This window comes from Pteropus medius, unplaced genomic scaffold, assembly GCF_902729225.1.
Source record: "Pteropus medius unplaced genomic scaffold, Ma_sr-lr_union100, whole genome shotgun sequence".
Lineage (NCBI taxonomy): Eukaryota > Metazoa > Chordata > Mammalia > Chiroptera > Pteropodidae > Pteropus > Pteropus medius.
The window spans coordinates 1192566-1218486 of NW_024352004.1; the positions used below are offsets into that span (position 1 = coordinate 1192566).

At 54.4% G+C, this 25921-nt stretch overlaps 2 protein-coding genes and 1 long non-coding RNA gene across 5 annotated transcripts in view; 2 read left to right on the top strand and 1 right to left on the bottom strand.

The window, feature by feature from the left end:
* Window positions 1-5094, top strand: part of NMT1 (N-myristoyltransferase 1) — a 30198-nt gene extending 25104 nt beyond the window's left edge. For 2 of the 3 annotated variants that reach the window (XM_039846767.1, XM_039846768.1), the window contains 2 exons: window positions 809-946; window positions 1657-2021. In XM_039846767.1, coding sequence (XP_039702701.1) covers window positions 809-946; window positions 1657-1677 — 159 coding nt within the window. In that variant the 3' untranslated portion in view covers window positions 1678-2021. Of the gene's footprint in view, window positions 1-808; window positions 947-1656 lie in introns of all 3 variants that reach the window. The other variant, XM_039846766.1, reaches the window with a different exon arrangement.
* A 1245-nt stretch (window positions 5095-6339) lies between these two features.
* On the bottom strand, window positions 6340-24911 carry PLCD3 (phospholipase C delta 3). Its single transcript, XM_039846765.1, has 15 exons — window positions 24517-24911; window positions 14626-14787; window positions 14301-14529; window positions 13844-13973; window positions 12726-12954; window positions 12190-12391; window positions 11887-12031; window positions 11098-11250; window positions 9824-9964; window positions 9561-9711; window positions 8622-8738; window positions 7802-7968; window positions 7465-7600; window positions 7207-7356; window positions 6340-7008 (listed from the first exon to the last, which is right to left on the bottom strand). The coding sequence occupies exons 1-15, from the start codon at window positions 24668-24670 to the stop codon at window positions 6920-6922; spliced, it is 2355 nt and encodes a 784-aa protein (XP_039702699.1). The 5' UTR covers window positions 24671-24911; the 3' UTR covers window positions 6340-6919.
* On the top strand, window positions 9960-14158 carry LOC120589249 (uncharacterized). The gene is made up of 3 exons (XR_005649426.1): window positions 9960-10887; window positions 11863-11941; window positions 13314-14158. It is a non-coding gene; the product is annotated as an uncharacterized LOC120589249 (long non-coding RNA).
* Window positions 24912-25921: the final 1010 nt, after the last annotated feature.

A 25921-nucleotide genomic window follows, 5' to 3' on the forward strand; every position in this document is an offset into this window, starting at 1 on the left:
TTTATTTCAGTGAGTTTCGTTCTCACGGGAGGCGCTGCCAAGGAGCCTGAATAGCCAGGCCTGCTCGGGGAGGAAAGGGGTTCTCCTTACGACTTCCCCAGCATGGGAATGGGGAGATTGGTCTCTGTCGTGGTGAGTCATTGGAGCTGCTGACTATAGAGCATGGGGGGCGGGGTCAGGCATCTTTTGCACCTGAGAGGTCATTCTCAGTCAGTCTTCAACATGGGTTTTGCCTGTAGTGAGCCCAGCCCACTGTGGGCTGGCCAGACGGTGGACAGTCCAGTCCCTGCCCATGAAAGCTTCTAACTGAGGTGGTGAGATGTAGGAAGTGTCTCTGCCACAGTCTCAAAGCACCATCTCAGGTGTCATGAAATCACAGGGAGACCTGAGAGTTGGGGTGTCCTGGGAGTGGGAGAGCAATGCAAGTGTTGACAGGTGCCAGCTTCTCAGAGGAAGGGGTTCAGGGCTTGGTCTCCAGAGAGGACTGTGGAAGTTATTAGAGTGTTTCAGGGAGGTTTAAGAGGGAACAATAGCAATGGCCTCGGCACTGAGTCTACAAGAGTGCTCGGAGCGACACTGAGGCGAGGCCAGGTAGGGTGGTGCTCAGAGTGTTCTGAAAGCTGTCACTGGAGAGCAGGGTGCAGGCTGGACTTTGGATTTATTTAACACAGAGGCGGCCAGAACTTCGGAAGGAAGATCTTTCTCATGGCCACCTGTGGGATGGTTCTGATAGGATAGAAAAGGGCAGGAGGGTGAGGCAGCTTTTACCTCTCTTCACCTGTTCCTGTTTCTCCCTGCCGCCCTGCAGAAAGGGTTTGACGTGTTCAATGCACTGGATCTCATGGAAAACAAAACCTTCCTGGAGAAGCTCAAGTTTGGCATAGGAGATGGCAACCTGCAGTATTATCTTTACAATTGGAAGTGCCCCAGCATGGGGGCAGAGAAGGTGTGTACCCAGCTGGGCCCTCCCAGCTCGGGGAGTTGGTGGAGCAGAGACAGGGTCATAGGTCAGGGATCCAGCATCAGTCTGGGCCCTTGTTCCCTGGTGCTTGGCCCCCTGAAAAGTCCCGTCCTCCAGTGGCCAGACTAGCAGGGTCAGTGTTCCCCTTTCAGCAGCTGGTGTGAGGGTGGCAGAGGGGACGGGCTCCAGAGCCACACAGAAGCAGGAAGGTTGTCTCCAGCTTCTCTTCCCACCAGGTAAGTTGCTGCAGCTGGCTGCGGGCAGGGCATTTGGGAGCGTTTCAGGGAGCCGTGCGAGTCTAGTTGCCCAGGCTTAGAGTCTTGAGTATTAAAGATCCTTTTCCTGTGCTGGGCTGCTGCCCACATCCCAGCATGACGCTTCCTCTGCCTTTCCTCCACCAGCTCCAAAGGGCAGCCCAGGGCCATGGGTGTGGTTAGCAGTTACAAAATAACTGACTGCTGGAGGGAGGCCTAGTGGCCAGTGTTCCTTAAGATACTGGAGTTGCATTCCTTGAAGGATCTAATAAACATATAAAGCCTTGTGCAGAGGGCACCAGCTCACTGTGAGTCTGCTTACACAGCCTGGGAGCATTCTGTGGGCTCAGCCATTTGGTACTTCAGGTCTGGGGTGGTGAAGTGGGCGAGGCTTTGGACAACTGTCAACTGAATTCTGCCCCTCCCCGTTGGCTCTCTTAGGTTGGGCTGGTGTTACAGTAACCAGTTGCCAGTGAGATTCTGGATTAAGCCACTGAGAATTCAAACCAGGAAATGGAACCCCACCACTTGTTGGTCTAATTTTCACAAACGTGAGAATCCCTGGCAAAGGGAAGGAACAGAAGCGAACCGGCTTTACCAAACCGCCACTGAACTTGACAATTGTATTGCGATGGCGTAGGCTGCGTGATGTCACCTCTGGCCGTGTCTCTGGTCTCCCTGTTTTCCAATTAATCACATCCTTTTGCAGCCGTGATCAAGGGAATGTAACTGCTGAAACCTAGCTCGTGATTGGCATATTATGGAGTTAACGGGTGAATAATAAAAGTATATATATATATTATATATATAAATATTTTAAATATCTTTCATGTTCCACATGTACAAGGATGTTTGGTCTCTAAAGAAAAGCTGAATCCAGATCATTCCTCAGAATTAGAATCAAGGACAGTGCCAGACAGACACATACTGGTACAATGAATTGTTTCCTTCTGAAAGCAGGACTTGACTTTTGTTGGGGGAACAGAAGAAGGACGATATGGGGAATCCTATCCCATTCCCCTTCTGAATCAGCTGGAATGATTGGCTTTGGGAAGGCAGGGGAAGGTGGAGAGACTGTGCCCTGCTTTGGGAAGGGCTCAGCTCTCACAGGTAGCAGGTGGAGTCCTAGATGGGGCCGACCCTACTCAGAGGCTTTCTTGCAGGTGCTGGGCTTTTTCTGCATTCTGAACTGGGCAGCGGCGATGATCTGTGGAAGCAGGTTTCTTTGAGTCCCTTCTTCCATCCTTTTGGCCCGCTCCCTATAGGAAGTCATCCAGCCAACTCTTTAGCCAGCTGTTGTCAACCTTACAGGCATGAGTACCCTGTGAGACTGTTTTTCCACTCCCTGGGGTAACTGGCAGTTTGAAGGGGACCTTTGACCTCTTTGTAGCATCTGGGACCTTGTGGAGGCATGTCAGTGCAAGCCTTGCTTAGCTCATCTTAGAGCAGAGAGCCAGCACCCTGATGCCCCAGGGTAGCTGGGCAAGGATGGTATGGGGCCAATTCCCAGACCCCTTCAGCCATGGGACCCTGGCCTATGCCTTCCAACCCACTGGCCATCTCTTGTGCTCTTTTCCGCACAGCCTGCAAGGAGTGGCAGGGAGTGGTGGTTAGGTGCCAGTGTAGACTTGGCAATAGAAATGATTTCATGTTGCCATTGTCTGAGTCTGATTTTCACTGATGATGTTTGGTGTGTTTTTGTGGTGGGGGTGCTGGTTATTGACGCTGCCAGTTTCTCCAAAAGTAATGGAGCCTCTAGTCATGTGGCTGTTCATATAGACGATCTTCACTTGTGCTTAGCCAAGTGGCTTGGGGAGGATTGGGCTTTGGAATTATCAGCAACCCTCATCCAGGCTTGTATGTAACTTTTGCTCTAGGAGAAAGTAAATGGGTGGATAGCGGAATGTGTAGGGCATTTCCTGGCTTTCACCTCGGCTACTTGTAGGGGGAATGAAGTCTTAGCCAGGAGGCCAGGCTCAGCCTAGTCCTACTAACTGAAGCCATGCTCTGCAAACCAGCAGAGGTATGTTTCAGGCTGTGGGTTTTGGTGAAGTTTGTCAGAGGCTAATTCTGCAGAGTACCCAAAACTGGAGGAAATTGTGCTTGGTATGGGAGCTGTGCCACTTGCCAGAATGTTGCCCGCTCTTTGCAGACTGGATTGGATTTTCATCAGAGGCCTCTAGGGGCCTCCCTTCTCCTATTGTCCCTGTGCTGCAAACTGCAGGCACCAGGGATCATGGCTGACCTTTGACTCCTTGACTCCAAGATACCCAGACCAAAGAAGCTGCTGTTCTTAGCAAGATGCGCACTGCATTCTGCACAGAAGAAATTGGAGAGGCAGGGGCTTGCCATATAGCCTCCCAGACATCAGACACGTGACGCCCCCAGTGCTAGAGCTGCTTACCCTGTGCAGGCTCCTAAGGATATCAAAGAACAAAGTGCTCGGCTCTTTCCTACTTTGGGCGGGACCTGGAACTTGGAAACGCTCCCCAAGTCGGAGGCTTGGTCAGCTCTGGGCCAAGTCCCAGCCCTAACTGCTTCTGAAATTTGGGGTGTACAACAGCCCCTGGAGTGAGCCTCGCCTGGTTAAACCAGGTCATGGAATGGAAACTGTGAGGCCCGCACCTGCTCCGGAAGGAACATCTCCTGGAAAGGCCTCGTTGTCTCCCTCTAAAACTGTGTGGCCTGCTCCTTGGACTCTGCTGTTCATGGTGGGGACCCTGCCCCTCCCTCGGCATCACCACCCAGGTCTGCAGGAGTCTGCTTGATGGCTGCTGTTAGTCTCCTTTTCATCCAAACAGTCACTGGCTTCTTCACTCAACCCCTTCCCGGACTTCAGGTCAGAGAGCTCAGAAAGAACCATTGCTTGGGGTTCAGGGCCTCCCCACAAGGAGCCTTGCAGGATGGCAGAGCCATGGCTGGCTGGAACCAAACAAGGGAGGGGCCCGGGGCCTCATCACCTGGTACCTGCCTCAGGTAACTGCTGTTGGAGAACATCTCAAGGTGTGGCCCTCACTCCACCACCGGTACTCCTTGCTGGCACTGGGCTTTTGGATTCCCATGTTTCTAGATGTTTACCTCCTGCCTTTGGATTGATTCTGCATTTGACTCCTGACCCTGTGGCAAGTTCTCACAGCCTCCGGTCTCTATGTGGGGAGTGAGCTGGGTAGAAAGAAGGTCTCAGCTCTGGATTGAGGTCTGTCTAGGGTTGTTACCCCACATATGCCTACTTTCGAAGACGCTGGCGTCTGGTTTGAAGGCTGGCCCACACCAAGCCTCTTCAGCACCTGGGTTTATAGATTTCGGGCCTTGCCTACACCTCCCTTCTAACTGCCATTGCCCCCACCCTTACTTGCTGGCTCACTGAAGCCCAAAGGTGAGTGTCCCTGTGGTCTTTGACTCTTTGCCTAAAGACGACCAGCATTTAACCAACCCAGGGGATGCCCCGAAGGCCTGGAGCTGCAGTCTAGGGGAGGGAGGGGCAGTTGGGCAGAGCAGGAGGGCGGAGCAAGTCTGGCCAGAGCCTGTTGGGCCAGGGGGAAACCTTGTGGCCTGGCCCACCTGCCCGAGAACCCGGGGAGACCCAAGGCTTCTGTTCTGCCCTACTCTGCTGTTCGTGGTGAAGGCAGGCTTGCAAGCAGACTGTCCCAAGAGAGGCTGTGTGGGACGATTTCACTGATTTAAATTAAAAAATACTGACTCTAGGTGAGGTGCCGCATCTGGGAACGGGAGGGGGGAGCTTCACCTTTTTCGTCTTGGCTTTTCTCTGGGCCGTGGGAGGGGCATCCATTTCCAGGGTTGGGGACGAAATACCAAATGCATTGTTGTTCCGCTTGATACATCTCACTTGTTTCTAATAAAGGAAGCAGCTGAATAAAACCCTTTTGCCTTCCTGGTTTTCCTCTGGACTGCAGGTGTCCGTGGGACAGAAGAGTCCCCAGCCTGGGCTAGAGCGCCCTCTCTTCCTGAGGGCGACAGTGCCCTGTGGGAAAGGCCCTTGTGACCACAGCGCTGGGACAGCTTTTGAAGACGCCTTTGGCAAGGCTGTCCTTTCAAGGCAAACTTGGCTCTTTTCTTCAGACCTCTCCCACCCACCAGCGAGAAGCTGGTACCGGCCCAGCTTCACTCCCTGTAAGAGCAGTGGCCGGGCTCTGGGCCAGGCTTCCACAGCTGGGGATAGCAGCCCTCCTCGGCAGGGTCAATGGTGGCTCCTCTGATGGAGGGCCCTGACACCGCCCCTTCCCACTTGCCCGGATGCCACATTGTCCCTCTGGGCCAGGGGCTGGGTGGTTCTGTTGAGCCACCCAGGGTGTTTAACACTGCAGGTCGGTAGGCCCCACGGCACATCTACTGAGCCAGCTCTCTGAGGAAGAGTGTGAGTAACCACCTAGACTTCCCACCAACTCTTCTCTCCCTCTGGAACTTTTCACTCATTCCCTGGCCCCATGTTCCTTTCAGGCCCCCATGGCTAGTGCCTCTGAGCCCCTTTCCAGGGAGCCTGGGCCCTGAGCTGCAGCCTGAGAGGACCTGCCTTCAAGAACCGCTGGCAAGCTCTGCCCATGTTCAGTGTTGCTGCTGTTGCTTGGTGGAACCCACATTTAACTCCAGAATGTCACCTTTCTGACAGGTTTTCTCTGGATTCTGTCATGTGGTGACTCGGCACAATCTCCCATCTCCAGAGGCAGCCTGGAGCAGCCACTGCCTTCCAGGCCTTTGTCTAAAAGACTGGTTGGCTGGTGGAAGGTGAGCCCCAAGTCTGAGATTTGTCTACTGAGTAGACAGGGGCCTTAAACCCCACTTAGCCTGGAAAGTGGGGGTCTGTCTGAGGCCCCTCAGAGTCTCCATCCCCTTAAGGGCCATAACAGTTATTTTCTGGCAGAAGCCCATCCAGCTCCCTCTTCTCTATTCAAGGCCCCTTATAGGGTTGGCGGGGCGTCTTGTGATGCTGGCAGCAGCTTTAAGCTAAGAGCAGGGGTCAGGGCTATTTTGAGCTATGGCATCTCAGAACCCCCTGGCATCTAGACAAATCCAAACCCTTCTGGAGGAAGAGGCCCAGGGGACTCCCTCAGCCCCGAACCCTTCTCATCGGCCTGGGTGTAGCATCAGAGGTAGATAGGCAGCGGGTGGCAGTGGTAAAATAAACTTGCTTCTTTATTTTTTAAAATAGTCTTGTTCTAGTGTCCTCTCCAGGGCTCTTCTATGACACGAGCTAAAAACCTACTTCTGGTGTCCCCAGGGCTCCCAGCCCCAGCTCTTCTTTCTTTAACAGGGGAAGGGAGCTCAGGTTCTAGAGCTGGAGGGAGGAGCCCAGGGAGAACCTGAGGGAGAAGAGAGCCTTAGGGGGTGGCCAATGCCTGGGGGTGGCTGGACTTCTTTCAGGGGGCAGAGGGGCTGAGGGCTCAGGAGTCCTGCTCCCCAGGTCTCCTGGCAGCAGCAGGCATGGCTCTTCCTAAGCCACGACGAGGGTGAGCAGAGGACTCGAGCTGGTGCCATCTCAAGGTCTCAGGGTTGCAGGGAAAAGATCGACCACCTGTTCTTCAGAAGGGGCCGAGGCAACCCTCAGCACCCAGTTGAGACCAGAGCCTGAGCCTGAAATGTAGGCAGGCTGGACAGGCTAGACGGGCTGGTACTCACGCCGCCCCTCCACCCCAAAGGCGGAGAGAGTCTGCCACGGGATGATGCAGACTAGCACCTGCAGAGGTCCTCAGGAGCTCTGGATGCGGATATGGACAAAGAGCGTGGCTGGTGACAGTGAGGCCCCATCCTTGGAAAGCAGGTGGATGTGGCGGTACCCTGTGGGGAGGGTAACCAGGCTTCAGGTTTGCTGCCCGCCACCTTGCAGGCCCAGGGCTGGCCACATCCCACCCCTGGGGCTGGGGCCCAGCTTGATTTTGGCTCAGGGGAGGCTCCCACAGGAAAACTGTGGCCCTGGTGAACAGGGTCTAGGGCCCCAGACCTCTGTCCCTTCCCATCCTCACCAACCCCACCAACCTTGCTTCAGGCTGTTGAGAGGCAGTGTAAACTGGCCCACAAAGTCATTGGGGGAGGTGGTGTCATAATCTTCTACCACAAACCGGACCAGCACCAGCTCTGGAGCCCGCAACTGGAACTGCAGGGTCTGCCCCCAGCGGGGGTTGAAGCCTAGGGCACAGGCAAGGCAGTCAGAGCCAGCCGGCCCTGGGCTGCCCTGCACCTTCCTGCATCCTCTGCTGTCTGCCCCACCCCACTTCCACTGGAAGGCCCACTCACCGTTGTTGAGCACGTAGTTGGTCTCCTTTCGAGCACAGTCTGCGGGCACCCCGTGGATCTCAACACGCACCAGGGGGTCCACGATGGAGTTTGGCTTCTCAGCGTTCAGCTTGGGCAGCTGCTGGGCAGTCAGCACCTGTGGGGGATGAAGAGGAGCCTCATCCTGGCCCCTCTACCAGGGCGGGAAGCATCCCGCCCTCAGCACTGGCCCTCCTCCCGCAGGACTCCGACTCAAATGCCCTCCCACCAAGCCATCCTCTGCTGTCTCCCTCCACTTCAGGCTGGCTCCCTGTGGACTAGGACCTCCAGAGCCAGCTCTGCCCCCAAAGCTGCTGACCTGGATGGTGAGAGTAGTTTTGGGGGGTCCAGGGCACTCAGGGTCAAAGTTTGTGTCGGGCTCCCGCAGGCAGGCAGGTTTCAGGACGTAGCCACATTGTCCATTGATGAGGAAGCGCCCTGCATTGAGATCCATCTCATAGCCAGGCGTCTGGAAGTTCAGGGCCACTGTGGACATAACAGGGTCAGGACAGGGGCTCTTAGTTGTCCTCTCCTCACTGTCCTCTCCCCAGACAAGCCCTGTGGGCAGAGGACTCAGTTCCTCCCTACAGAGGGCCCAGGGTCCTTCTGTGTGGGTAGTGCTGCCCCCCCCACCATGGCTTCAGTGGTGTGTCATGGCAGCCAGGGGATCAAGAGCCCACTGTCACCTGGAATCCCTTAAGGCCGGAATGTGGGGCTAAGTGGGGCATGCCAGAGAAGCCCCCACCCTCAGGGCTGGGGCTGGGCCAGAGCCTAGGCCTGAGGAGGCCTGAGATCTCCATACCTACTCCCAAGGGGACCATACTCCCCTCCCTTGGCAGGCTCGACCTGGGGCTGCCAGGGGTTCATGTGCATCTGTGTGTTGGGTGGGTTTTTTTTTTTTTAACTTTTACCTTCATAAAAAATGTGCGACTTTTACACTGTCAAGAACAAGCGAGCCTGATTTGTGTTCCCCACATATCCTGCTGACAATTCTTTGAATTGTTATTATCAACGGCACACTTTTTTCCACCTTCTGGAAAGCAGTGTGGCTGCATCACTGCTGGGGCCTCCCATGGCACCCCAGGGGCCACCCCACAAAGCAGCACCCTGCCCACTACCCGCTGTGCTGTCCCACTCACCCAGCTGACAGCCTGAGTTCCACATCTCCTGGGGGCTGTAGTTGGCTGAGGTCATCCGTAGCCCCAGTGGGTAGACGCGGGTCAGCTGATGAGCATTGTGCCTGATGAAGCTGTTTCCTGGGGGAGAGTTGGGGCTGGACTGTGACGGGCCCCTAGGGTGTCCCTCTCCCATGGGCAGGGCCTGTAATCCCTCCCTCAACTCCAGGGACTAGCTGAGAACAAAGGCTGAATTCCCATCCCCATCTCCTCTTCTCTCTGACTCAGTGGGCACGGGAACCTCATGAGGAGGTTACTGAAGTCCAGGGAGAGGCGGGGACCCCCTCCCACAGCCCTGCACTGCATCCCAGCTCCAAGTCCCCACTTCCTCGACTGAGTGTGCGGAACACCTGGCCCTAGGCTGACATACCCGTCTCTCATTACTCATCCCACATGTGCCCTCCAGCCACATTGGGTTCCTGGAACACTTCCTGTATGTCATGCCTCCAGGCCTTTGTGCAAGCTGCTCTTCCTGTCTGGAAATCTCTTCTATCACCTGGCTGCTTCTTCCTCATACTTCTGTCAGGTGTCTTCTCAGACATCACATACTCAGAAATCCTCCCCTGATTTCACTCCCTTCTGCGGGGCTCCCTCAGCTGCTGTCATGCCCTGCCCGATCACCGCACATCATAATTACCCAGCCATGTCTGGCCCCAACAATAGGCTGTGTTCCAGGTGAAGGCAGACAGCAGCCTCCTTCCCTGAGCCCTCTCTCCTCCACGTATCCCCGGCCCGGTGCTGGGCATGTGCTGGGTACTCATTCCCTGAGCCCCATGACCTCTCATCACGCCTCCAAGAAAGCTCCCTCTCAATCTCCTTTCCAGGCCAATTTCAGGATTTGACCCCACCAGGAGCCTACAGGCCTCCCTTCAACCCCCAGATCCCTGATGTGCCAGCTCCTACCTGCCTCCCGGATGAACTTCTTGGCTTTGCGCTCGCTGAGGGAGCTGACCTGGCAGGGCTGGGGCGGGACAGGGGCAGGGCGCAGGGTCCGTAGGCGGGTGGCACAGCAGTACACGACCAGGGCTGACAGTTCCGGGGAGATCTGCTTGGCCTGGGAAGACAAGCCTTGCAGGGGCGCGCCAGCTCCAGCCCCTAGTCCTCCTCGCTCCCTTCCCTTCCCCAAGCTCCACGGTTATACCAAGCCCCCAGGCCAGCCCACTCACCCACCGCCTCTGCTCTGCAGCCTCCACTCCCTCTTCTTCCTCTTCCTCTTCCTCCTCCTCCCGGTCTGAGAGAATTCGACCATCTTCACTCCGAGCAGCTGGCAGCTTCTTCCCCTTCACCAGGACCCGGCCCTTCAGCTGCTGTAGAAGCCAATAAAGAAGGATTAAGCCCTCTGCCCTTATGTCAGCCAGCTGGTCAGTCATTCAGCCACCACTGTGTGAGGGGCTGGCGAGGGGTGAGAAGTAGGAAAGGGGACACAAAGATAAGTGGTTTCTAATAGGAAAAACCAGGAAACAACCTATGAGGCCATCAACAGGGAACCGGCTAGTGAGGTCCCTCCAAACATCAGAACACTACATGGCAGCTGTTAAAATGAAGGAGGCAGCTCAGGACTGAAAGAGAAGGCGTCCTCTTCGAAAACGATCTCACGTGAAAGAAATGAATGTAGAACATGGAATCGCATGATCTTTTTTGTGTAACATTTGAAAGAGAACATAGCTACGGACAAAGGTACATATGCATGGGAAAATTCTGGAAGGACACACAAGAAACCGTTGAAGATGGTTACTTCTTGTGAAATGGTACAAGAGCGAGCCTGAGTGGAAGAAAACCCATTTTCCATTGTATTCACTTATATATAACTCTATTTTTTACCCATATGCATGGTTTTTTTTTATGCCAATAAAAAAATAAAATTACACACACACAAAGGTGAATTACATTCCTTGCATATTTGAGGTCGGAGTCGGAGGAGAGTTTTCTCAAGCAGACGTCCTGAGAAGGCAGATAAAATGTTCTGAGGTTTTGGAGGAAGGGAGGCCATACCACCTCTGGCTAGAATGCTGGGGAAGTTTCTAAGGCCACAGGAAGAGGCGGTTTAGGCTATGCTAGGATTCTAAGCAGGTATTGCTTGGCAAGCCAGATGGCTGGGAGGGGAGCTCCAAGTGGAGTAAGAGTCAACCAACCCCTTCGAGGTGGGAGTGGCTGAGCTTTCAGGGACAATGTGGGCAGCAAGGCAGAGCAGGGAAGTCAGAGCCAAGGCATGGATGGTCTTGAATGCCAGGTGAGAGGCTGGGGTGGGTTTAGTCAAGAATGGAGAGCAGGGGAGTGACAAGCCCACGGTGTGGTAGATGCCGGATGAAGGGAGGAGCAGGGGCAGGTTAAGGCAGAGAGAGGTGAGGGGTCCTGAACCAGGGAAGTGACATGAGCAGGGGTGGATGTTGGACTGCAGACAGACCCCTCCCCACCCAGGCGAGGGGTCTGGGAGCCTCACCTCTGGGGATGGCAGCTCTTCGGGGTTTGGGGAGTCGAGTGCCTGTGTCACCAGCATGTCCCCCAGGATGGTGCAAAGGTGGCGGGCCATGGCAGCCTGCTGCTCCAGCCCACAGTGGTTCTCGAGGGATAGGATGACAGGATACGGGGACACCTGTGGAGAGGAGGGGCGGCAACTCAGAGTCACTCACCCCTTCTCTCTCCCTTTCGTCCCAACTAGGACCCTTGCTATACCCAGGCCCCAGCCCCCCTCAGGACAGGCAGGCGAGATGGGGCTCTGGAGAACCCACTCTGGGGAGGACTAAGTCGGTGGGATTGGGACACACGCTGGGGCTGGGAAACACAGAGCGGCAGATGTCAGATCCGGGGCCTCAGGGAAGGGGTGGGCTGTCTGGGAGGCTGAGGGCAGCTGCAGGAATGGTTTTCTTTTATAAATGCTCTTTATATGCTAATGACATTGACCATGTCGTTAGGTTGCAACCTTTTCCCCCAGCTCATCATTTTTTGACAGCAAGATTTGTATAGCTGGACTGAAATTGCAATTTTATGTAGATGCCATGTTAAGCTTCTCTTTTTATAGCTTACTTTCTGCGAGTCATGATTAAAATGTCCTTCCCTACTCCAAGGTTTTCTTTTGGAAATTTTGTGATTTTAATACATTGACTAAATATGAGGGTGACAGAAGGGAGCCTCTCACTCAGCTCTATCCTACCCCACTGGCCAGTTGTCCCAGTAGCACCTGGTGAATAAGCAATTCTCTGGGCAGGACAAGGGGGTCCCAGGGGCTCACCGTGAAGGCATGGTCGCGCACAGCCTGGATCACGTCTCGGAAGAGGATCTTGGAGGTGAGCGTGTGGCCGTGGTAAATGATGGGTTCCCCTCCTGGCCCCTCCCAGCAGTCCAGCTCCACACAGCGGCATCCTTGGGCAAAGGCCCTGCGGACAGACAGACAGCTAGGGAAGGTATCATATGGGTGGCACAGAGCAGGGAAATGGACAGGCTGAGCCAGGTGGCCCCTAAAAAGCCCACAGTGGGAACCGAGGCCCCCAAGCTGGGCTCCCAGGAGTGTTCACCGCCACTGTCCCTCTGGTACCTAACGTAGGCCTCGGTGCTGCTGGGGCCCCCGATCTGAGAGTCGGTCAGGTAGGTGTTGTGGGAGGAGGAGATGAAGTAGTGGGCAAGGGGCTGGTCCATGTCCTGGAACACACACGTGTGGGCCGGGTCCAAGGCAGCCCCATCGGGCGACAACAAGTACATCATGAAGCCATCCAGTGTCATCAGCTCATGCTGCTTGGCTACAGGGATGGGCAGGAGAGAACATCAGGCCACATGGGGGGCCCCCGTGTCCAGCCCCAAATGCCCCCAAAGCTCCACTTAGTAATAATGAGCACCTGTCTACTGACTGGACTCTACAAAGTTATGCCATTTAATCTTCAGCCTTACTATGTGACGAAGGTACATTACTATGGCGTTTTACAGATGTGGCAGCTGAGTCTGGAAGAGGCAAGATAATCTGGCCAAGATGGTGCCCACAGCCAATAATAGCACAGCACGCTTAGCTGGGAACCCAGACCTGTCAAACGCCAAGACTAGGGCTGTGTTGACCCCAACCCATCTGTCAGACCCCACCTGTCTCGTTGAGCTCATAGTTCTGGATGAGCTGCTGGGCACGGGCCAGCGTGGCTCCGTCCTCGCCCTGGTCCTCCAGGAACTCCAGCAGCTCAGGGGCACTTAGCACGCGGTCCTCGCCTGAGTACCGATGAAAGATCTCCTCCAACTCAGGGCGTTTCAGCAGCCGCCGCAGAAACTCCTCAATCTCAGTACCTTCCAGCCGCTCATTGTTGGAGTGATCACACTCCTAGAAAGTAGGGGAAGAGATGTAGAGGAGGCAACGCCCTGGGAAAGCTGGCCTGTACTGACACATCTGTCATCTACCACAGCCAGGAAGACAGATGTCCCCCATTTCACAGGTAGAGAAACTGAGAGCTAGTGAGGCTCCCATCTTGCTCAAGTTCATATAGATGGTAACTTGCAGGACCAAGATGCTAAGGAAAGTCTCTTGGGTTCAGTGCCTGTCCCTCTGTACCATGACCTACCCCAAGAAATAAGATGTGGGAGGAAAAATGGTGACCCTGGGGCAGAACTGAGCTCCCGTGCCACAATTTCCTCTCCCATGTGCATACATTCTAATCCTCACATTCCTACGTTCATACCCAGGGTCAAGGAGTATCAAAGAACTGAGGATCCATGTGGAGCTGCTGGCCCAGGGGTACAGGTGCCATGACTCTCCTGTCTTTCAATGTCAAAGGCTGGTCGCATAGTCAACATCCACACAGGGGTCTGCCACATGCTCTGACTGGGCCACAGATGCAGAATCCAGCCCTGTGTGCCCCTCTCTGTGCTCCTGTGTGTAAGCCGCACATGGTCACCTGTGCAAAGGGTGCCCTATGGACTTAGAGAAATGAAAACTACAGCTTTGCGGCTCACCTGGGAGGGGCAGGGAGGCCTGCGATGCTCTTACCCTTGGACTCTGCCCAAGGGTGAGGAAAGAAGCTCTGGGCTGCACTCCCATCCTGGCCCAGTGGCCTTAGGGGAGGATTAAAGATAAGTAGCCCCAGATGTGGCCTTTCTGCTGGGAGAGGCCACTTTTTCCACAAAACCTGTGTGGGGAGGGAAGCTGATGACTCAGTTGTCTGGGGGAGGGCAGAGAGCAGCGGTCAGAGTTCAGAGTGGTGGCACATGCCCACCTTGAAGAGGCGGTAGGCGTACATGTCATTCATGTCCACGTTGACCATTCTGAGCAGACTCTTGATCTCTTTGAAGCTCATCTTACTGTCCTGGTTGGAGTCTGCTCGGTGCAAATAGCAGTGGATCCAGGTGTGAGTGCTCAGGAAATACCAACCACAGGCTGGGCACCGCTCCCAGATGACCGGTTACTGACAGGCATGTTACCACCACCAGAGGACTCCCATGTGTAAGGAGCCTGTGGGCTCCCCGAGTACAGCAGTGGGGTGTCTTCTATGGGACTGGGGCTCCCCGGAGCCGCGAGGCCGCGTCTCCACCCTCAGTTCTAAAGACAAGGGGCTCTAGCTCAGACCGTGGACCCCCTAAGGACCCGGCTATATCTCCCCTCGCCTGGGGTCCTCCAGGCGCAGGGCTGGCCTCCCTTCACACCCAAGCCCTCCACCCTTGCCGGCAGGATATTGGTCGAGGCGCTCGCGCTGGCTCATGGCGTCGAGGCGCGTGCGCAGCTTGGCCAGTCCGCGAACCCATTGCTGAGCTTCCTCCGCGGTGGGCGCCACCAGGTCCAGGTTCTTGCGGCGGCCCTTGAAGGCGATGGTGAGGCAGCGCGCAGGCGCGAAGGCACCTCCGAAGCGCCGCAGGCCCTCGGACTGGTGGCCCTCGCGGACGGCCTCAATGTGCTGCACGAAGACTGTGGGGGAGGGACAGCCACACGCAGCCGATCAGAGGCGGCAGGCCGGCCAGGCACTGGCCCTAGCCCGCCCAGCGTCCACCCGCCTTGGCTCACAGATGTGCTGCGACGGTGCGCGCGGGATTTTCCGCTGGAACCACACGCTCAGGCCGTCCTCTTGCAGCCGGTACAGTCGCTCCTTCTGCCATGTCCTCGAGCGGATCTTGCAGAGCCGGGAGCCCCGCAGCATGGCTCGAACGTCCTCATCCTCAGTCAGGCCTGCGGGGTGCAAATGCCGGGAGTTTGGGTGGGTGGATCGCCTTCGTGGAACATGCCCCCAGCACTGGGGTTTGACTAGAAGCTTGGTGTGCCCCACCCAGGCCCCCTTGGGAGGGGTGCCAGTAATAGGCCCTTTCTCCCTGCGAAGCAGCAACATCTGAGGCCCTAGAGCAGAACAACCCCTCAGGCCACACGTGGGACTCGGCCTCACCAAAGGTCACCCTTTCTGCCACACCCCTCCATCACGCCTCCAGCCTTCAAGCCCAGAATGTCACCAAGTTTTTGCCCTTGATGTGAAAACCTGGCCATCAGGAAAGCAGTCTCATGATCTAACTAAATCTCTCCTGCAGCCACCCAAGCTCCTCACCTCTGCTTTCCCCCAAAACACGGGAGGTTAGCAGAAGCCACTCTGGCTTCAGGATCTCAGGTCAAGGCCTCTAGGACCTGCCTTAGCTCTCCTGACGCTGGTCTCTAGGTGTCCTTTTTGTGCCCTGGTGGTACCCGGTGAAAGCATGGTCTCCTGTGACATCTGGCACTCCCCCTTGCCCAGCCACTGTCACAACCTCATGCAACCCCCCGCAGCCCTCATACGCTCTCCGGTCACAGTGTCCACCCTCCTTAATAAGACAGAATGCTCACAAAGTACCTACCGCACACACTGCAGCCCCTGTTCATGTATTAACACACGAGGAAACAAGTACACAGAAGATTCAGCCATTTGCCGAAATTCGATGGCTTTTCAGGAAGTGGTGGAAGCAGGTTTCAAACCCGGGAGGTCAGGCTCTGGGACTTTTGCCCTTGGCCATGACACTGAATCCCTCTGTTCCTGTTCCCATCTTCCCGACCCCACTCACCTCCGCTACCACCCTGGGCAAGGGTAGATAGGAAAGAGCAGAATTTATCTATTTATTTCAGATTTAATTTAACTAAAAGAAAAAGTTCACCAGTTTCTCCTACACCCCACCCCTAACCCCTGCCCCTGCCTCTGGCAACCGCCAATCTGTTCTCTGTATCCATGAGCTTGTTTTTTGATTTATTTATTTTGAATTCCACATGAGAGATACTACAGTATTTGTCTTTCTCTTTTGATTTATTTCACTTAGCATAATGCCCTCAAGGTCCATCATGTTATTGCAGATGGCAAGATTTCATTCTTTTTTATTCCATTGTGTTTGTGTGTCTGTAATCACACACACACACACACACATATGCATATATGTGTGTGTGTGTGTGTGTGTGTGTATATATACACACATACACACACATCACGTTTTCTTTATCCATTCATCCATTGATGAACACTGTTTCATATCTTGTCTGTTGTAAATAAGGCTGCAATGAACATGATGTATATGTCTTTTCAAGTTAATACTTTCATTTTCTTCAGATAAATGCCCAAAAGTAGGATTGCCAAGTCCTATGGTAGCTCTATTTTTAATTTTTCGAGGAACCTCCATAATGTTTTCCATAGTGGCTGCACCAATTTATGTTCCCACCAACAGCGCACGTGGGTTTCATTTTCCCTACATCCTTGCCAATACCTGTTATTTCTAGTCTTTTTTGTAATAGCCATTCTAATATATGTGAGGCGATATCTCATTGTGGTTTTGATTTGCATTTTCCTGATGATTAATGATGTAAAGCATCTTTTCATGTACCTGTTGGCCATCTGTATGTCTTCTTTGGAAAAATGTCTATTCAGATCTGCCCATTTTTTAATAGGATTGGTTGGGGTTTTGCTATTGCGTTGTATGAGTTTTTTTATATATTTTGGATATTAGCCCCTTATCAGATATATGATTTGCAAATATTTTTGGAAAGAGAATTTAAACTCGGGATTCCTGGGAGTCAGGTCCCAACTCTGTCACTTCTCAGTTACACAGCCTTGCTGGCACTAACCTGGGAATGCTCTAAGCCTCAAGTTCTCCATTCATAAAATAGAGACCACGGTAGTACCTGCTACAAAATCCGAAATTCAGCCAAGATGCTGCTCATCCCGATGGTGCCACACCCTGCTTGGATTTGTCACAGCAAGGGTCAAAATCAAAGGTTTATGAGCCAGGGGACAATAGAAGGTGTGGGAACTGGACAAACTGTAGTGCCTACGCCCTTTGGAAGGACGGGGCAGCCAGGGGTAGATGAGGGCTCAGAATTTCCAGAGAACCAGAGTCTGGATTTGTATGTGAAGCCTCCGGATTTTTCAGTGTTGGCAACTAAATCAAATTGAAACAAACAAACAAACAAACCCAAAACACTACTGGGTGGGACAAAGGAAACAGGACTGTGGGCTTCTCTTCCTTCCCTTATTTTAACAAGCCCTCAAAACTGGATTTGGCTTTAGGCTTTGTGCTGGGGTTGAGAAACCCAGATCCCAAGGCCCCTGCATGCCCAATTGCAAACTCTGACCTAAGGAATCAAGTCTAAATCTCTGGGCCTTCCTCTCTTACCCTCTACTGGAGACTTTGTAGGATCCTTCTCCCTTCTCCTCCTCGTACTGGCATCCTTGAAAGTCCAGCTCAGATATCACCAACTCTAGAAAGCCTTTCTTGATTTATCCTCAAATGGGAGTTCACCATCCCTGACCATGAACAGCACTTTTTACTTTAAAACAAACAAACACACATCCCATCTAAATTGTATTTTCAGTGGACTTTAATAAACCCCAGGGCAGTGATGAACACCTCAGTGTTTGTCCCAGAGCTAGGCTTGCAGCCAGTGTTTTCTGAAAGGGAAGGCAGATGGACAGACAGCTGGAGGACTAAGTGCACTCTATCCCCAGCCCTGTCCCTGACTCCTCAGAGCAGAGGCCCTATGAGTCTGGGTTTCTCAACCCTGGCTGTGCATCAGTATCACCTGGGGGAGGTTGCAAAACCCATGGCCCAGAGATTCTCATCCAGCAGGTGTAGCCCGGGGCCTGGGCATCTGTGTGTTTAAAAACCCACCCTGTGACTTGGAGGGTGACTGTGAGTGAGAATCAGGATCTCAGGGGCGGGAGGAGAAACCTGCCATCCTTAGGAGGCTAAGGTCCCCCTTGGGGCCAGCCTGTGACTTTAATGGCTCCAAAGGGTTTCTCAGGATTTAGACTGTGGCCCTCTGGGAGGGTCAGTGGAACTCTCCTCTTTCCAGACAAAGAGCTGGAACATTACATGCGCCAGGCCAAGGGACTCACCAGACCCCCATACCCCTATCCCCGTATCTGTGCAATCTCTGAATTCTCTCATCCTGGGAAACAATGGGGTGGGTGGCAAGACAGGGAAACCTGGAGGGCCACCACAACTGAGCCCACCCCTTCTCACCTCTCGGCTGTGGGAAAGGGGACCCTTCATTTCCACAACAACCAGGCTCTGCAGCTGGGGCCACCTCCCCTGACCTGGCTAGCCCTCTGCTGCCAAGCCCATAGTTGGGAGGGATGGAAAAGAGGGGGACTAGTAGATGACTAAGGCCGGAAATGGAAGTGAGTCACTGAGGGCCTGCTTTGTCCAGAGTATTCTGCAAACAGGACATAGAGACAAGCAGCCTGAACTCTTCACCAGCCTCCCACTAGGACAGGTTCCCTGCTCCTGGCCCTCACCCCTAGTCCCCCAGGAACCTGTTGGGTGAAGGGGTGACATCCTAGTCTGTCCGCCAAACTGGCATTGGCCCCTGGATCACACTGTCCCTTGGTTCACACTGTCCCCCAACAACACCCCCAATGAAAAAAGCCAAACAGATTGAAGGTGAAGAGCCAGGCTGGGCCAAGTGCTGAGTCCCTGGGTGGGTGCCTCCATTTCTCCATTGCTTGAACTTATGAACCCTGGGGTATTGGGGAGACTGGATGTCAGTCAGGAGGGGCAGGACCCACAGAGGTAAGGGGGTGAGGTCAGAAGGAGGGCCCAGGCCCTGGGCAGTGATGTGAGAGGGATCTGGCTGTCGGCCCAGCCACCCAGTAAATATTTATAGGTCCTGCCAAGCCCAAACCCACAGACGTTTCCTTGACCTCATTCCTACCTGCTTGGAGCAGGTGCACAAGCTTCCTGCCTCCTATGATTTCTATGGGTTCTCTATCCACCTCTGCCTTGAACCTGGAGCTGGGCTGGGTCTGCTCCATAGCTACCTTGACTGGGCAGGTGGAGGAACAATCATGAAATTATACCGTAAAAACTATAGCCAAAAGGTGGAAACAACTCAAGTGTCCATCGACGGATGAATAAGCAAAATGAGGTATATCCCTACAGAGGAATATTGTTCAGCCATAAAAAGGAGCGAAATCTGATCTATACTACAGCATGAATGAATCTTAGAAACATTATGCTAAGTGAAATAAGCCAGACCTAAAATGACATTGTATGTTTCATTGTATGATTCCATTTATATGAGTTACCTAGAGTAGTCGAATTCATAGACAGTTTATATGTCACTGATACTTCAATTAAAAAAAAATTCAGAGACAAAGTAGATTAGCAGTTACCAAGGGCTGAGGGAAAGGAGGAAGGAGGAATTACTTCCTAATGGTTACAGAGTTTCTGTTTAGGGTGATGAAAAAGTTTTGGACATAGCACAACATTGTGAATGTAGAAACTACCATGAGTTAGCCACTTAAAAAAGATTAAAATGGCCAATTTTATGTTATGTATATTTTAATACAATTTTGAAAATTAATAATGCCAGAAACCACTGTACACTTTACATGGGCAAATTGTATGGCATGTGAACTCTCAATAAAGCTGAAAAGAGGCACGGAGTTGCTCACTAACTTGTCCAGGGCCCCCGGGTCGGTGAGTGGTGGAGCTGGATGCATGAGAGATGGGGAGGCCTAACTCCAGGACTATGCGGGTTCCAGAGAGCTAAAGCACATGGAGCGCTTTCGTTTAGGGCCTGGTCCATAGTGGGCACTCGATAATGATAATAAAGGAAGAAATTGAGGCAGTGCCCTGAGAGGGATGAGGGACCAGGTGTTACACTACATCTGTCCTCCTCAGTCTCATGGCCCCCAGCTCCAGTTCCGTGTTGACAGCTGGGGCTCAGACACCTTCTCTGAGCCTATTGCTTATTTCAGCCCCTACAGAGGGGCCAGGAAGTGGTGAGGAGTGGGCAGGTCCACAGTTTCCCAACTACCACTGGGCTGTCTGGGCTGTGTGGGGTCTGGGGCCTGAGCAGTTCTATCCCAGCAGCCAAAGCCAGGGGCAGAAAACTGCCTCAACAGCAGAGCTGGAAGGAGTCACGGGGAAGGCCGAACCCATCTCTGACCTCCAAATCCCACTCTCTTCATTGATGGTCCGCTGAAGCTCAGAGAAGGCAAGCCGTGTAAGCTGAAAGGGGGCCGCCCAAGAAAGGGAAGGCTGCAGGGCCTGTGTCGGGGACGGGCAGGGGCCAGAGCATGTTGGCAGTGGCGGTGGGAAAGTGGGGCAAGCCGCTGTGAGGTCGTGGGGCATGTTGATAGAGGAGTGATATGCGGAGAGCAGAATGTGAAAGGAGTGGTAGGTCTTGAGTGAGGGTGTGTGTAGGGTGGTGTGTACATAGAGGGTGTGGGCATTGTGTGGGGTGGGGTTGGTGGGAGGGAGAAATGTGGGTTAGCTTGGGGAGGAAAATAGGCAGTGTGTGTGTGTCTGTGTGTGCCAATGCACACTCAGGAAGGACGCATGGGGCTCCAGCAGGAATGTGAGACATGCAGGGAACAGTGACAGCCGACAGCTTCATGCCAGTGGGGGAGGGGGAGGAAGAGCAGCTTTGCTGGGTGGCTGGGACCGTGAGGCTCTGGGAGGAGACACGCAATGGTGAAGGGTCCCAAAATACCTTCCCGCCCGAATCCTCTAGCCAGCAGGCAGCCCTAGCACCTCAGGAACCAAGCATGTCCCTCTTGCCCTGGCTGGCTGTCACACAGGGCTAGAGCCCAGTGGAGCTTGGTGCCAGAGTCCATAACATTCCTTGGAGAATCAGCAAAGTTGGGAAAGGCAGGCGGCGTTTCTCCTGCCCCTGGGCTGGATACAGTGAGATGAAGGTGGCAGCACCCTTCCTGGCAGGGCCAGAGCAGGTGTGAAGCCTGCTTGGGGGTAGAAGTCGTGGGAGGGGGCTCCCCAGAGCTAAAGATGGAGGATAGGCCGGAGTAGGGCGGCAAGGCCTGACAGAGCTCACTTCCCAACCCCCCCGATGCCTAGCATGCTCCTCCTTAGCCAGGAGGGCTATCCAGCCCTCCCCGCCATTGGGCCAGGCACCTGCCAGCACTGGGGGCCGCTCTGGAGACCTACAGCTGCCAACCCCACCTACAGCAGCCCCACTCACCCTGAAGGAGACGTCCTTGGCAGGCCATGAGGACAGCCCTTTTGCCTTATGGCACTTGGTGGTGTGTGCTGGCCAGGGAGGGCAGGGAGCAGGATTCTGCCCACTCAGTGTTCTGCCACTCGGTGGATTAGGGATAGGGTGGAGCATCAGGGGCACAGAGGCAAATAGGGGCTCTGGGGAGACAGAGTTGTCAGGTAAAATTCAGAATGCCCAGTTAAATTAGAATTTCAGAGAAACAACAAGTGATATTTTAGTATGTCTCAAATTATTCATTCTTTATTTAACTGGGAATCCTATATTTTATTTGGCAAGCGTATGGGGACACCCCTGGAGGCTGGTAGGGCCACCGTTGGGGAGAGTAGTAGCAGGGTCTCTGCAGGTAAAAATCACTCATTCATTCATTTATTCATTCATTGTATTCTGAGTTTGGACTCTGGGCCATACTGCCTGGGTTCACATTCTCTCTTAGCTACATCCTAGCTTCCAATCTCTCTGAACCTCAGTTTCCTCATTTGTAAAATAAGGTTCACGGTACCACCTATCTCATGATTATGAGCGTTAAATGAGCTAATACGTGACAAGCCTTGGCATAGTGTTAGAAAGGTGTTAATTAGTATTCATTCATTCTTGCAATAAAGGCCATTGAAAATTAGGCCTTGGTGGCAGGCAGGCAGATACTATGTGGCCTTGGGCCTGTGACTTCACCTCCTTCACCTTGAATTTCTAATCTGCAATATGAGGACAACAGTAGCACCTTCCCCTCAGGGGCGTCAGGGATTAAGTAGGATCAGGGCTAATGCAGGCTCAGCACTACACCTGGCCCATCGCAGATGCTCACTGGGCCCCTCTTCTCACTCTTCAACTATTCCTTGGCTTCCTGGGGCCAGGCCAAGCCCACAGCCAGTCCAGGGCAGGGACAGGAGAGAGACCTCAGGCTCCACAAATGACTCCCACTTAGCGTGGGGCGCTGTTCCTCCCTCCTCCTCGTCCTGTTTCGTCCCCCAACCCATGGCTCTAAAGGCCTCTTTGACCTCTAAGCCACTCCCCACCCTAGTTTCTCTCTTGACTTGATCTACAATAAAATCTGTTCTGTTAGCCTAAGGGGTGTGGCCATGGGCATGACAGGGCCGGATGGCTATGAAGGTCATCTCAGGAGGAGCTATGGCCACAGTGGTGCTGGAAGCTACTCTGGTGCTGGGCCTAGGCCTTGCTGTTGACGGCCTGAGTGGCTGGGCCCCAGGTCACCTGGGTTTCATCTTCGCCCTTCCTGGACTCAGTGAGGCCTGGGAAGGGGCATTCCCCACACACTGGACATTCCTCTCTTGGCAGTTACGCAGCAGGATGGGACAGTGGCGGGGCAGAGGGTGACATTCTGACACCTACATAGCTCCTGACTTTGTCACTGTGACAGAGTGCCTGGAGCTCCTGTGTAGCCTTACTCAGCTTGGGCTCAGCTGTAATTATTTGTCTACAAGTGTCTCCGGCCACTACACTGTGCTCCCTCCCCAAAGGCAAGGTGCTGTGTTATTCATCTCTGTAGCCCTAAACCCTGGCACAGTGCCCTGGCACATTGATGGAGCTGAGCAAACGTGTGTGGAATGAAGAAGCAGACAGGTGTGCAGGGCATCACCTCTGCCTTCCCACGGCATCCAGAACCCATGTCGGCAGCTGACTCCCAAGCCTGCTTCTCTGGCCCAATACTAGCCCTTGAGTCTCAGTGGCACCTCAACATTCCATGGCCCTCCTCTTCTCCCCAAATCACCACTACTTCTTAGCCCAGAGAATGATACTGCCACCCACCAGAGACACCTTTCTGATCCCGCTGACTGCAGTGTCCAGCCCGTTCTACATCCTAGGCGGTTCTAGAATCCATCTTGGCTATACCAGCCCAAGTCTGTCTGAGACTCATCATAGTTTGCCCAACTGACCCCTCAGCCTCCCTCCTATGGTCTTCCTGTTTCACCCCGGCCTTTGTCCAACCCACCCCTACTTGGCACAACTCCTGCCAACGTCTTCCTGCCCTTTGGGAAAAGTCCATAACTCTATAAGGAGAGGCCTTGAAGATCTGGCCTAGACCCCTTTGCCTCATTCTGGTCTCTGGCTCTAGGGTGTAGCCAGGCTCCTCACAGGCTCCCCAGAATCTCACTTGCTCCTTCCCTTCCTAGTCTTGTTTCTTTGCTTCACTGTCTGACCTCCTTCCTGATGCTCAGCTCCCTAAGGACCAGGACTGTGTCTGTCCTGTTCGTTGCTGAATCCCCAGGGCAGAGTATACTACAGGCACTCGATGAATGTTTGTTGTCTGCATATCTGATTGACGGAGGGTAGGGCAGAGATCATGTCATGTCTCTGTAAAGAGAGTGCCAGGCACGGTGCTCAGAACATAGTCAGTGCTCAATAAATTCAGGTTAAATGAGTGGGAGGTGGAAGTAAGAACAAGGAGGGGGGACAGTGGCAAAGAAAGGGCAAGACTGGCATTTGGTACCCCTGAATTCTGCTCCAAGATTCATACAGGTCTCCTGGGCCACCCTGTCCTTCTGTTCCCTCAGCCCCACACCTGACCTCTCCATCATTAACTATTCTACCAACAGCAGTTTCATGGTATTTACACATATACGAAACGACTCCTCTCTTTCAAGCCACTCAACCACCCAGTCAGTCTCATTTTGCCCAGACTCTGAGGGTCCCAGCAGCAGTGTGATGGAGCACAGCCTGCATGCCAACCTTTGCCTTTTACGAGCCGTGTGGTCATAAGTAAATTCCATGACTTCTCTGAGTCAGTTTCCTCATCTGTGAAATGGGGATTGTACCACCTGAATGATACCCCATATGTAACTACCCAGTGCCACCTGTCGAGAGACACTTAATAAGCCACAGTTACTACCTCCCCTGCCCCAGGGACTTCCACCCAACCTGAGATGGTTTTCTGATACCAAGGACAGTGTGCTCACCGGTTAGACTAGTCCTATCAGTGCCGTGATGCTGCAGCAACCCCTCTGGGGGCTGCTGGTTTGGAGGGCTGGTTTAAGAGGGCTAGCCTCTTCCTCAGCTCTCCTGCCCTCTTAAGGACAGCCAAGATCCAGGGATGCCCTGTGGCGCTCGCAGACCCTAGAAGGCCCGGGGTGATGGGAAGGTGGAGGATGCCCCAAGCTTGTCTCTCACTTCACTCTCCCAGGCCCTCAGGGACCCCGATCCGCACCCTTCGCCCAAACTCCCACTCCAGCGCGCCTCGTGGGCGCCTCCTGGTGGGAAACGAAGGCTATCCTGGGCGCCTGGCTCGGGCCGGGGACCTTGGGTGACCGCAGGTGCGACCCCCATTTGGAATGGTGCTGACATTTCGTACCTCGCCATACTCCCCACAACTCCATGAAGCCTGGGAAGCGCAAGAACGGCTCACCGGAACACCCCGGCCCTCCCAAGTTGCGCGGTGGGGACAGTTGGCGCCCACCCGAACCACCCCCGCTGGTCACTGACCCAACTTCTTCAGCGCCCGCAAGCCAGGCCTCTTGCTGCCGGTGTCCTGGGGTGCGGGCTGCGGCGGGAGCGCGACGGCAGCTGCGACCTGGGCCGGCATCGGAGGCTCCTCACGCCGGCGGCGGCGGCAACTCCTCCAGCGGCCGCACAGCATGGTTCCGAGGGCCGGGGCCGGGCCCGAGGTCTGTGCGCGGGGACAGGGCAGCGGGGGTGCAGCTCCGGCCCGGCCCCAGCTCAGCGCGCGGTCGTAAGCGAAGAAACTTAGCGGCGCCAGAAGGGAGTTGGGAGGAGGAGATGTCGGGAGGGAGGAGGGAAAGAGGGAGGGACGAGGTAAAGGAAAGGAGGGACAGGGAGGAGAGGCGGGGCTGAGGATGGCGCGGGGGAGGCGCGAGGCGGCGGCAGAGAGGGGGCTGTGACCTCAGGCGGGGAGTTGGGCCTTCCCCGAGGTATGGAGAGGAGTAGGCTCCGAGCGTTGCCCCCTGCTCATGAGTCCCCCCATTCACCCAGCAGTCCTCGGATCCCGGCCTCGTTCGCGACCTGCACCTCCACTGGGGGCACCGGAGGGGGCGAAGGCTGCCCTCGGCACAGACACCTTTCCCCCGGACCCTGACTCAGTGCGAACTCAGGACCACCCTCCCCTTCTCCGGTCTCACCTTGAGACCTCAGAAGGGAGCCAGACAGGCAACGGGGTGTGCAAGGCAGCTCGTCCTGGGTCAAGGACCCTGGGAGCTGAGCCAGGTGGCAGAGTAGCCCGAACCGGAGGGGTGGGGAGCGGGAAGTGGTGGGTGGGGGTAAGAAAGACTCCGGCTGTGACATCATAGGATTAACCCTCTCGGTGCTCGGCCGGTTGCCGACCCCTCAGTGGTAAAAGTCTCGAAGCTGACTGGTCTGGAGAAGATGGGGTGGCGCTAAGTCTAGAGTCGCCGGCGGAACTGGGTTCTGGGGTTCGAGGCTTGGATGAGTTGGCACCCTAGCCGCGTGCTTGGTCAACCTGGGACGGCCGCTGCAAGCTGCGTAGATGTCAGTGACATCAACCCGTGGGTCGAGTGCAGGTTCTGGTGTCATGTGTACGCTTACTATATGTGAAATCACCTGCGTATTTGTGCATGAAGGGTGGGATGGACAGGTGACTGCGTGTGCGCGCACGTCTGCGTTGTCTGCCGTTAAGTACCCTAGGTGGAGGCTCCGAGAGCTGGGCGCACACAGCCACTTGGCGGCGGCCAAGAGCGTGACATTTCAAAGAGAAAGCTTAGTTTCTTAGGACCAAGATTTGCCATCTACTTGCTCCAGGCTCTATTCCATTCTCAAATACCCCCGACCCAGAAGTTCTGTATGCTGGTTGGGGTTCCCACCCCTCTCTGGATGTTCTTTCTGAATGTCAAGTAAGTCTTCGCCTCTGCACTTT